The sequence below is a fragment of the Pseudonaja textilis genome, unplaced genomic scaffold, assembly GCF_049901715.1.
Source record: "Pseudonaja textilis isolate UNSWEBS1 unplaced genomic scaffold, rPseTex1.2 PTEXSCF155, whole genome shotgun sequence".
NCBI lineage: Eukaryota > Metazoa > Chordata > Lepidosauria > Squamata > Elapidae > Pseudonaja > Pseudonaja textilis.
In genome coordinates, this window is record NW_028262862.1 from 3,067 (window position 1) to 15,016 (window position 11,950).

Below are 11,950 nucleotides of genomic sequence, written 5' to 3' on the forward strand. Positions count from 1 at the left end.
ACCATCAAACCAGTAATCGTCAGCAATCATCAGGTTCTCTTGCTCCCTCTTATGGCGGTTTCACATCGCACCCAAAATTACATGCTTTGTAGTTTAAATGACGCACACTTAAACTTACTATCATAGTTTATATATATTATTTTACCCAAACTATGTTAGGTAATCTGTGTTATTCCTAACATTGCGTGCTAACAGATGCTAGAGACAACTTAGTGTTTTATTCCTAAAGAAGGTTTATCTTGGTTGGTGTTCTTCCAATGGACTGTCCCTAGTTATCTTCCTGAAGTTGGCAATTATCCATCCTGGTCTGTCGTGGAACTTTACTCAGTGCGGTTTGTTTTGGGTTTTGGGCTTGTTGTCGGCTCTTTGAATTTGAACTGTGTTTCTTTCCTTTGAAATGTTATTTTGAAAATAGTTTACTCTTCCACTGTGAACAATTAAACAGTGAAGCCAAGTTGAAGGCATTCAAGGACTTTTAGTTACGTTTTGGTTGTTGTTATATTTCTGATATGCTCTGGGTCATCACAGCAACAACCACAGCCTAAGAGTTCTCCAAACTTAGCAACTTTAAGGCTGGTGAGCTTCAACTCCCAGAATTCCCCAGCTGGCTGGAGAATTCTGGGAGTTGAAGTCCACCAGTCTTAAAATTGCCAAGTTTGGAGGCCTCTGGCCTAAGATAAATAGGCAGATATGCACAGGGGTTTCCAACCTGGGCAATTTTAAGAACTGGTGGATTTCAACTCCCAGGGATGATGACTGAGGGATTCTGGGAGTTGTAGTCCACAGTTGCCAAAGTTGGAGACCTTCTAAGGAAATTCTAGGGAATTCCTGCAAGGTTGACATTCAGACAAATCAGCCGCAAAGAGACGGAAACACGTTCGCTCCCCGTTTGAACAAGACCGCAAGAAAGCTAAGACAGGAAAGAAAAACACCAGAAGAGATTCCCTCCAACAGCCAAGGTCCAGATAAGCAGGGATTAACCCCAGACAAACAACTAAGCAGGGAACAAAACCGTAACCAAAGAAACTACAAACAGTTGCTTAAGTCAGAGATTGGATAAATAAATAAATCGACTCCCACGGCGAAAACCCACACCTGCTAGAGCACCTTATAAAGGTTTTCCTTGTACGCCCTGTCCAACGTTATACATTTGCGTTTCTTGGTGGGAAGAGGAGAAAGGCTGAGGCAGGTAGAGAAAGCAGCTTTGGAGGCTCCTGTGGTTGTTCGCATTTTGTTGTGGTTCACTGGCAGCAGGTGCAGATGGCTGAGGTCTTGGAGAGCGAGGACTCAGATGAGGGGCCTGCGTGTGATTCCGGGATGGGACCAGGACCATCAGGGAGTGGAGTGCTGCCTTCGGAGATTGTGGAGGCTGGCAGCAATGAGGAAGAGGCCCCCGAGGAGCCTGTGCCCTGTTCACGTGCACGCAGGCCTGATTGAAGGAAAGAGCAGCTGCAGTAGCACGGACGACTCGGGAGTAAAGGCTGCAAGGTGATGGTCCCTCCCTTAAGGGGTAAAAACCAGCCTGAGAGACCAGGTGTTAGGCATCCAGAATTGTCCACGGTAAATCAGTCACTCCGAGACAATATAATCTCCAACTGATTTATTAAGAACAGCTCTGGTATTTCTATGGCATTTCCAAACGGGAAAGTCATTTTTGCGAGTTACACCAAATCCACCTTCTCCCTCTTCTATGCTTCATTAACCACCAGAACCAATTAACTGCAGCTGGAATTTCTTAATGAGACGTACGGAATCCTCTCGAACTTTCCAGCTCCTCCACACACACACCCTTTTCATTTTTGGCAGCTGAATCTCAGAGCTGACACCAGGATTCTTTGCAGGAAGCAAAGACGTTTTTGCATCTTGGTTGGTGTTTGGAGACTCTTTGTGTTTGAAATATTTCTCGGTAACTTTATCTCGTGTTCTTGGCAGTCTTGCGCCACCTTGGCAAGGCTCGTTCTTATCAGAGACAATGAGTTGGAAACAGCCTTTTAACCGGGAAGGAACGGAATTCGTAAAGAATCGTTAAAAGGTTTTGCTGTTACTTCTGTTTTGGTGTTGGTTTCCTTGGAACCAGGTTTGGGTCAGAACACATTGAGATAAACGGGGCTTTAACATCGGCGTTTCTGTGGTGCCCGTATTCTGCGGAGGACCAGAAAGTACGACTGCGGTATTCTCCCGGCTTGGAAGTATTGATTGTTTGCGCGCGCACGCCCCCGATCTGGGTGCCATCCCTGGGCTTTCAACTCCCATCGTCCCCGGTTGTATCCTAGCAGGGGATGATGCCTCCTTCTTGAGACCCTCGAAGGGGATTGGAAGCTGGGGGCTTGACGGTGGATCAAAGCTGGATGTATTTGCTGTGCCCCCCGCCCCCGCATTTCAGTGCTGGATTATGGGGGATCCTGTAGGCCTTGGGGGGGGCTATTGGTGTGTGTGGGGGTGTTTCCTCCCCCCTCCCAGCTCTTCCCTTTTTGCTCCCCCAGGAAGGTGGGCCTGGAACAGCAGTGGGAGGGGCCGAACTCCCCCATCGCAAGCATCAGCGGAGGCTGCTGGAACAACGCCCATTGGTGAGGGGAGGGGTCTGCTCTCAAGGAGGGGGGCTGGTCTTGGGGAGGGGACAGGGGTCCCCCCCCCCGTGGTCCTTAACCTCCGGGCGTCCCTGCAGGGCGTGATTCCCTACCTGGGCACCTTCCTGAAAGACCTGGTGATGCTGGATGCGGCCACCCCCACCCGCCTGCAGGTGAGTCCCGCGGGGGGGAAGAGCCAGGGGGGGCTTTGCTGCCCCTCCCCCAGCAAGGGGGCTTGGGTGGTAGAGGGAGTGGTCTGAGGGCTGCCGTAGGGGTGGGGGGTGGGGCTGGAAGCAGCAAAGCTGGTGCATTTGTGCGAGGCTGAAGGTTGTGTGCGCGTCCGGATGGTTCTCAAGTTACAACCCTCTCTTAAAATTCGGAGATACGACGGCACTGCAAAAAGTGAATGCGGATCGGTTCTCACACTTGCGACCAATGGTTCACTTTGCAACTGGAGTGAACTGGGACCAAAAAGGGTCCAACCAAGGGGACAGAATTCACTGAACTGCCTTGGTTAGTAACGGAAAATTGGAGTTCCGTTGCGGTGTTAAGTCGAAGGATACGTGTGTGTGTATATGTGTGTGTGTGTAGCATTGGGTCAGCCTCTTCCAAGGGGGCCTACGGAAGCTTTTCCCCCCCTGCTTGGTTGGTGCTGTGGATTATGGGAACAGAGGGGTGGCCGGCTGGGGAGAACAAGATCCAGAAGGTCTCAGCTTCCAAGACTTTGGCCCTCCTTCGAACGGCTCAGCGGAGGCGGGAATTCGACTGATGAAGCGTCTTCACTTCACTTCACGCCACAATCGGGTAGGCCGGAGATCTCCAACCTTGACCCCTTTAAAGACTGGTGGACTTCAATTCCCAGAGTTCCTCAGCCAGCTGGCTGAGGAATTCTGGGAGTTGGAGTCCACCAGTCTTAAAGGGGCCCAGGTTAGGGACCCCGGTGTAGGCGACACAGTTGAATCTGACCAATTGAGCTGGTTGCCGCCCGGCCCAAATCCTCTTTGTGTGTGTGTGTGTGTGTGTTGTGCAGGCGGTGGGGCTCAACGGTGTGGCAGAAGCAGCTTCCTGTGTGCCTCGCAGTCCTTCTCTGAAATGGGTACAATCTTGGGGGGTGGGCTTGGATGCAGATGGGCCCGGGGGCTGACCGGACACCTCTCATCTCTCTCTCTCTCTCTCTCTCTGCAGACCAGCGGCTACATCAACTTTGAGAAGCACCGGAAGGTCAGTGCTGAGTGTGTGTGTGGGGGGGTGGAGTAGGGCAGGGGTCTCCAACCTTAGCAACTTTAAGGCTTGTGGACTTCAACTCCCAGAATTCCTCAGCCAGCCGCGTCTGTTCCTTCTTCTCCTCTCCTCTCCAAAGACGAGAGAGTGCAGTGGAAGGGATTGCAAGAGAGTAAGCTTTGCTGGCTGAGGAATTCTGGGAGCTGAAGTCCACCAGCCTTGAAGTTGCTAAGGTTGGGGGCCCCTGCAGTTAGGGGTCCCCCCTTGGCCCCCTCCCCCCCTTGGAAGGACCCCCCTGCTCCCCCTCTTTCCTCTGCCTCCCCTGCAGGAGTTTGAGATCCTCACCCGGCTGCGCCTCCTGCAGGCCAAATGCCGCAACTACGCCTTGGTCCCCGACCGGGCCCTCCAGCGATGGCTGCAGTGCCTGCCCCTCCTCAGCGAGGCCCAGAGGTGAATGGGGGGGGGGGCTCTGGAGGGGGGGTGAGCTGCACCTGGACATCTCCCCTGTCCTCTCCCCCTTTCCGACTTACCACCCTCTCTCTCTCCCCCTTCCAGTTATCAGCTGTCTTGCACCATTGAGGCCCCCAGCGAGGGAGGGGCTCCCCCCAAGCCCAGCAAGCCCACCTTGGTGATCACGCGCTGCACAGAGTAAGGACCGGGAAGGGAAGGGTCTATGGGCGGGGGTCTCTACCCCTCCCCAATTTCCCACTCACCCCCCGTCTTTCCTCTCCAGCTTGATCACCTCGCTGGGAGTGAGTGCCCCCCTGCCCTGGGACAGAACTGGCTCCCCCAAGTCTCGCCCAATCGATTGGGCCCTTCGTCTCCCTCCCCCACTGCCCTGGGGGGCTCTCCCCAATCAGTCCAGGTGAGTCAAGACTGCCCCTCCTTCCTCCAGACTCTCCCATTCTGCTCCTTCTGACGGCGGGGGGGAGGCTGACCCCCGAAGTGAAAAGACCTCAGAGTCAAGGGTGGCTGAGCCAACTGCCTCCCCCAAATTTCTAGTCCTTAGCATTATTTCGAAGCCAAGCCACAGAGAAGGCGGGGTTCTTCCTCTGATGGGGGTCCTGTTGGGTTCCCCCAAACTTGTACTCCAAGATCTGATGGGCTCCAAAGGGGCCCATGTTTCGTGACCCCCCCGCACGGAAGGGACTTCGCACTGTGAGTCCATCAACCTAGGCATGGCCAAAGGAGGGAGGGAGGAAGAGAAAGAGAAGAGTAAGAAAAGAGAACAAGGAGGAAATGGGGAGGGGGAGGGGAGGGGGGAGGAAAGAGCAGGAGGAGGAAAAAAGAAAGAGAAGAGGTGGGGGAGGAAATAGGAGAGAGAAGGAAAAGGAGGGAGGAGGAGAAACGGAAGAGGAGGAAAAAGAAGGAGAAGAAAGAGGAAGGAGGAAGAGAAGAGGTAGAGGAGAAAATAGAGAGGAGGAAGAAGAGAAGAGGAGGAAGAAGAAGAAGGAAGAGGAATGAGGAAGAGAAGAGGTAGAGGAGAAAATAGGAGAGAGGAGGAGAGGAAGACAAAGGAAGGATGATGAAGGGTAAAGGAGGGGGAACAGGAGGGCATAGGAGGGGGAAGAGAAGAGGTGGAGGAAGAAAGGAAGAAAGGAGAAGAAAAGGGGAAGAAGAAGAAGAAGAAGGAAGATGAAGGAGGAAGAGAAGATGTAGAGGAGAAAATAGGAGGGAGAAGAGAAGGAAGAAGAAAAAAGGAAGGAGGAAGAGAATAGGTACAGGAGAAAATAGCAGAGAAGAGGAGGAGGAGGACGAAGGAAGGAGGAGGAAGGGTAAAGGAGGGGGAGCAGGAGGGCATAGGAGGAAGAAAAGAAGAGGAGGAAGGAGGAGGAAGGGAAAAGGAGTGGTAGGAGGGGAAAGAGAAGTGGAGGAGGAAATAGGAAGAGAAGAAGAAAGGAAGGAGGAGCAGGAGGAAAAAGAAGGAAGAGGGAGGAAGAGAAGAGGTAGAGGAGAAAATAGGAGGAAGAGGAGTAGGAAGAAGGAAGCGGAAGGAGGAAGAGAAGAGGTATAGAAAATAGGAGAAAGAAGAGGAGGAAGAAGAAGGAAGATGAAGGAGGAAGAGAAGAGGTAGAGGAGAAAATAGAGAGGAGGAAGAGAAGAGGAGGAGAAGGGAAGGAGGAGGAAGGGTAAAGGAGGGGGAACAGGAGGGCATAGGAGGAAGAAGAAAAGAGGAGAACCAAGGAAGAGGAGGAGGAAGGGAAAAGGACGAGGTAGGAGGGGAAAGAGAAGAGGTGGAGGAGGAAATAGGAAGAAAAGAGGAGGAAGAGCAGAAAAGGAGGAGGAAGAAGAAGAAGGAAGAGGAAGGAGGAAGAGAAGAGGTAGAGGAGAAAATAGCAGAGAGGAGGAAGAAGAGAAGAGGAGGAGGAGGAAGAAGAAGAAGGAAGAGGAAGAGAAGAGGTAGAGGAGAAAATAGCAGAGAGGAGGAGGAGGAGGAGGAAGGAAGGATGAGGAAGTGTAAAGGAGGGGGAACAGGAGGGCATAGGAGGAAGAAGAGAAGAGGAGGAGAACCAAGGAAGAGGAGGAGGAAGGGAAAAGGACGAGGTAGGAGGGGAAAGAGAAGAGACGGAGGAAGAAATAGTTAAAAAGGAGGAGGAGGAGAAAGGAAGGAGGAAGGAGAAGAAAGAGGAAGAAGGAGCTGAAGAAAGGAAGGGCAAGGAAGGAAGAGGAGGATGAAAATGGAGGAAGGAGGTCCCCAGCACGGAGAGATCAGGGAATCCTTTTTTAAGCAGGAGGGCCCCAGGCCAGTATCCCTGGTGACCCCCCCGGGGCCCTTCTCCTGAACCCAGCGCCGGTCCCCGCTGCCTCACTTCCCATCCCGTCTCCCCCAGTTCAACTGGCCCTCCGTCCCAGCCCTGGACATGTCTCCCCCATCCTCCCCCAGGGATGGCCTGGCCCCTCTCCCAGCCACGGGGTGCGGCTTCATCAAGGGCCACCGGCGTTCGGCCTCCTGCGGCTCCGTCTACCCCCAGGCCCCCAACAAGGGGGGCGCCTCCCCCTCGGACTGCTGCATCATCCGGGTCAGCATGGCGCTGCAGAACGGCACCCTCTACAAGAGTATCCTGGTGAGCGGGGCGGGGGAGGAGTAGGGCTTGGGGGTTTTCACACTTAACGACGGTTACAGCCTCCCTGTGGTCACCTGGTCAATGTTCAGATGTTTGGCAAGTGACTCGTCTTTATAACGGTCACAGTGTCCCGAATTCATGGGATCCCCTTTGGCGATCTCCCAACAACCAAAAGTCAAGGGTGGAGCCAGACTGAACTTACCAACCCGGTTACTCACTCAACAACTGCAGTGATTCACTTGAGGGAGGTGGCAAGGAAAGGTGTAAAAATGGGCCGACATTCACTCATCTCGCTTAGCAACAGGAATTTTGGCCTCAGTTATGGTCGTAAGTCAAAGACTACCAGTATTTATTAGTTTTATTAAATTGACATGCCGCCCGTCTCCCCGATTGGGTAGGCAGGTTACAGATGATAAAAAGATAAATAAATAAGCAATTAAAAAACAACAACAACTAAGCAAACCGCCATGTTTGTAGTTTAGCTCTCTGGGTGTCAGGTGGTGCTTCATTCAAAATTCAAGAAAGAAAGACTTAGACTCTTTAGATTAGAGAAAAGATATCTTTTACTGAAAATGAAGCGGTAGCATCAGTAGAATTCTGAATCTGAGAAATTAGGTGCGTAAATCACATGTACAAAGTGATGGAAATGTTCCCACCCCCCACAGTTCAAATGATTCTTCCAATTAAAAGTTGTGAATATGATCATGTGGACATCCTCAGGTGGTGATGAGGCCTCTGTCCGTTGACCTTGGCATATTTTGATAAAGTTTTGCCGCTGCGCAGAGAAAAGAAAGCTAAGCGAGAAATAGAAACCTAAGCAGGAGTTTCTACTCCCCCGTCTCCTCATTTACGCAACACAAGAATGTAACACCTCCAGCTCTCTTCCCAGACGTTGCCCCCTCCTCCCCCCGTTACTTATGGCAGCCAAAGGATGCAAAGCAGTAGTAGAAGATCTTGAAGGCTGACAACTGGGTTTCAATCAATCTTGGCTGAGTTCCAGTTTTAGCAAGCAGGGTTGAGCTTTTTTCTCCAACCAACTGGACCACCATTCCACTTAGAGGTCCCTGCAAGGGCTGCAGATGCTGAACAAGGCAGAACAAGCATGGGAAGGGTGCTGTTGTGGTTTGCCGGCAACAGGTGTGCGCACGGCTGAGGGGTTTATCAGGATACTTTGTGCGAAAGTCTTTGATCAGCTTAGGGGCGCTAACATCCTTTTCACTGACCCACTCAGCTTGGGAAGAAGGAAAATGTTTCCAAGCTACGAGGTATTGGAGGCGACCCCTCCATTTACGAGAGTCCAGAATTTCTTTAACTTCAAAATGTTGTTCACCTTCAATCAGCAATGGTATAGGAGGATCAGTCTGGGTTAGTCTCAGACCAGAAGTGTGTTCAGGTTTTAACAAGCTAACATGGAAAACCGGATGGATTCGTCGAAGAGTTTTTGGTAGTTTCAATTGGACTGTCACAGGATTTACGATCCGTTCAATTGTGAAAGGACCCACATATTTAGGACCAAGTTTCTTCTTCGACTTTTGAGTGGTTTGTAGGTATTTGGTGGACAAGAAAACTTTGTCACCCACTTGATAAGGTTTCTGTGGAGTTCTCTTTTTATCTGCAAACTTCTTATGAGATTGATGTGCGTCATCTAATGCTTTACAAGCAAGTGGCCAATTAAGTTAGAGTTGAGATATCCATTCGTCTAATGACTGGATGTTAGGCCTTTCACAAGGAAGCTCAGGTATGGGTACAAAATCTTGTCCGGACGCCACTTTAAAGGGGGTAAATCCAGTACTACTATGTACAGAATTGTTGTATGCCACTTCGGCAAATGGCAATAAGTCAGCCCAATTATCCTGTTGATAATTTATGTAACATCTAAGGTATTGTTCTAGCACTGCATTAGTTCTCTCACAGGCCCCATTGGTTTGGGGATGGTGAGCGGAGCTTAAGCCCTGGGCGGAGCCTATTAACTTCAGGAACTCCCTCCAAAAGTTCGAGGTAAATTGAGCCCCTCGGTCAGAAATTATACACTCAGGAACACCACGTAGTCTATAGATATGTAGTATAAATAGTTTAGCCAACAATTTTGCAGAGGGAATCTTAGAACAAGGTATGAAGGCTGCATTCATCTCGGGGGTCTTTCCTGCCAGTTCCATGCAGGAGGGGCTGGGGGAGGGCGGAGGGCTTCGGTGGGGGGAGGGTCGACGGGGAGAGAGGGGGGGTCAGAGGCTGGAAGGGACCTTAGAGATCTTCTAATCTGACCCCCGGCCGAGGCAGGAGGAGTCCTTATCCCACCCCGGACAAACGGCCGTCCAGCCTCTCCTGGAAAACCTCCATGGACGGATTCCCCCCAATTCCAGGTGGGGAGGGGGCTGCTCCATTGATCCATCGGTTCTCCGGGCCAGGAAATCCCTCCTGATCCCTCCCAGGTCGGATCCCCCTCGGAGGCTTCGGACGATCCCATTTCCCTCCCAGGGGGATCCCCCTTCTCCGGGCTTCTGTCAGCTGAGCGGCGATCCCTGGAGTTCCCAGCCAGTAGGAAAAGTGGGAGCCCCTCGAGGAGGAAGGGAGGGCGGGGGACCTTCCTTTGAGTTACCGATGGGAGGCGCCCCCTGGAGGAGGAAGGGGGGACTATCTCAGTCTCATCGGGAGGCAAACTTGCTGGAGGGGGAGGGTGAAGGAAGGTGGGGGAGGGGAGGTGCCTCCTCCATCCTCCTTGGGTGGAAAAAAGCCATATGCCCCCCACTCTCTCTTCCTTTGGGGAGCGTGTAATCAGGGGAGGGGGCACAAGGAGGACATCTAGACTCACACTTCTGAGGACTCACAGCCGTTCAACCCCCCCCCCCCGTTCCCTGGACTCCCCCCTTCAACGTTTCTTCTTTTGCGAATCTTCAGCCCGTTTCCCTCCCTTTGGGTGACTGTCGGGGATCCCCACGTTTCCTTTCCCCCTCCCCAAAAAGACCCCGTGCAGCCCCCCAAGAGCCTCTCAAAGGGAGGGTCTCCAGCCCCCCCTCACTAAAGGGGGAGCCACTTTCGGAGGGGCAACTCAGAGCCCCCCCTCCATTCTGAAAATGCCTCAGTTTCCCTCTTTCGCTTTCGCTTTTCCTTCCCTGCCTCTTTCCAGGCAGCCCACTCCGACCCAGACAATGGGGGGGGGGGGAGAGAGGGGCCCGGCTGCGACCCCCCCCATGGCTACAATCGGGGAACAAGGGAGGGGTCCCTGTCCCTCCTCCTGGGAGGCAATACGGGTAGGGAAGAGGAAGGAGACCACGCAGAGATCGAAGCTGTTGGAGGCTCTAGAGACCCGTCAACTTCCTTCCCCTTCCGGGGGTCCTTCCACCCCCTCCTCCCCCGCCCAGCCCCCTCCTTACCGGGGGTCTCCTTCGCCCCTTCGCTTCCGGGGATCCGGCCCAGCGCCCCCACCAGCAGCACCAGGGCGAGCCCAGCCAAAGCCATGGATGCCGCCCCACAAGCGCCCGCAAAGAGAGGCGAGAAGGACGCGGAGGCTCCCGGCTCCCCAGGAGGAATCGGAGGGTCTGAACTGGGGAAGGGGAAGTTTTCCACTCACTTCGGAACTGGGAGGGTCCAGAAAGAGCGGGAGGACCAATGAGAACCCTCCGTTCTTGCAGCGTCATCGGTCTCCGGGCAGAGTCTCCCTTGACTGCAGCCGATACAGGAGATAGTTCGGCGCAGAGAGAGAAGCGGAGAAAGTGGGAGGGGGATCCTTGCAGTCTTGGGGGGCTGCATTCATCTCGGGGGTCTTTCCTGCCAGTTCCATGCAGGAGGGGCTGGGGGGAGGGAGAGCGGAGGGCTTCGGTGGGGGGAGGGTCGACGGGGAGAGGGAGGCTCAAAAAGACCTTAGAGATCTTGTAGCCTGACCCCATGGCCGAGGCAGGAGGAGCCCTTATCCCACTCCGGACAAAGGCCCGTCCAGCCTCTTCTGGAAATCCCTCCTGATCCATTTCAGGTCGGATCCCCCTCGGAGGCTTCGGGCGATCCCATTTCCCTCCCAGGGGGATCCACATTCTCCGGGCTTCTGTCAGCTGAGGAGCGATCCCTGGAGATGCTGCCCCACTCCGGGATCTGCTTCTGGGATGCCAACTGAGCGAGGGAGAAGATCCCCAGGGCAGGAGGGGGACTCCGGTCGCTCTTCCCCTCCAGGAAGTATCGCAAGTGGAGTTTTCCCCCACCCAGAGCCCAGCCAAGACCCCCGATCCCCGCTTCTCTTCTGGCCCAAGCCCAGAATTCAGACAGGTTCCCCATCTGAGCAGCGGCTCTTCCTCGGTCCCCCTCCTCAATTCTCACCTGGAGGACAAAGGACCCTCCCCGCAGCCTCCCCCCAATATCTCTCTCTCTCTCTCACACACACACACACCCCACAGAGCTTCTTCCTCCAACCCCCATCAGCCGCAGAGGCGCTTCGGTTCCGCTTCCCCAGCCTGAAGCTTTGGGCTCCTCCGAAGCGGAACTGAGGAACTGGCCAGGATCCAGCAGGCAACAAGCCTCGATTCTTCAGGGATTGTCCTCCTCCGCCCCATGGCTGAGTCTCCAGGTGGGGGAATAGAATAAGAATAGAATATAGAAGAGGAGAGAAGCTCAATAAACCTCACAAACATTTTATGTTATGAAAGATCCAGATTCTCCGTTCCTGCCAGAGAACTCGAAGCTTTGAGTGGGAGGATCGTGGGAGGAAGGAGATTTTATTCACGGGGAGAGAAATCAGCCCTGGGACTCCGTCCTAAGAATCCACCCTCTGAGGTGAACTTCCTTCTTCTGGAGGGGAAATATTTTGCCCAAAGGAGGAGAAAAAATCCATTTCCACAGATATTTGTAAGAGGATCTGAGCAGATTTTCTTCCTGGTAAAAGATTTCAGTATTATTTAAGAAGGGAGGAAGGATGGATGGATGGAGAGTATATTAAACCAAGGAATAAATTTATAATTTATAAAATCACCTGGAATTTTAATAGAAATTCTGCGGAGTTCAGTAATCCCATTTCCGCCACTAAAGGATTACAGCCTTTTATCCATTACAGTCTGGAAATCTCTTTCCCCCAATAATCCAAAAAAGCAGAGATTCTGTTCCTTGTGATCATCT

The 11,950-nt window shown here is 52.9% G+C and overlaps 1 protein-coding gene across 1 annotated transcript; it reads left to right on the forward strand.

Moving 5' to 3' along the window:
• Positions 1-2,460: 2,460 nt before the first annotated feature.
• Positions 2,461-6,883, forward strand: LOC113453478 (ral guanine nucleotide dissociation stimulator-like 2; the record flags this gene model as incomplete). The annotated part of the gene is made up of 7 exons (XM_087918888.1): positions 2,461-2,567; positions 2,666-2,740; positions 3,753-3,788; positions 4,117-4,238; positions 4,344-4,436; positions 4,522-4,653; positions 6,620-6,883. Coding segments are annotated over 7 exons (803 nt in total), but the record flags the coding sequence as incomplete, so codon positions are not given.
• Positions 6,884-11,950: the final 5,067 nt, after the last annotated feature.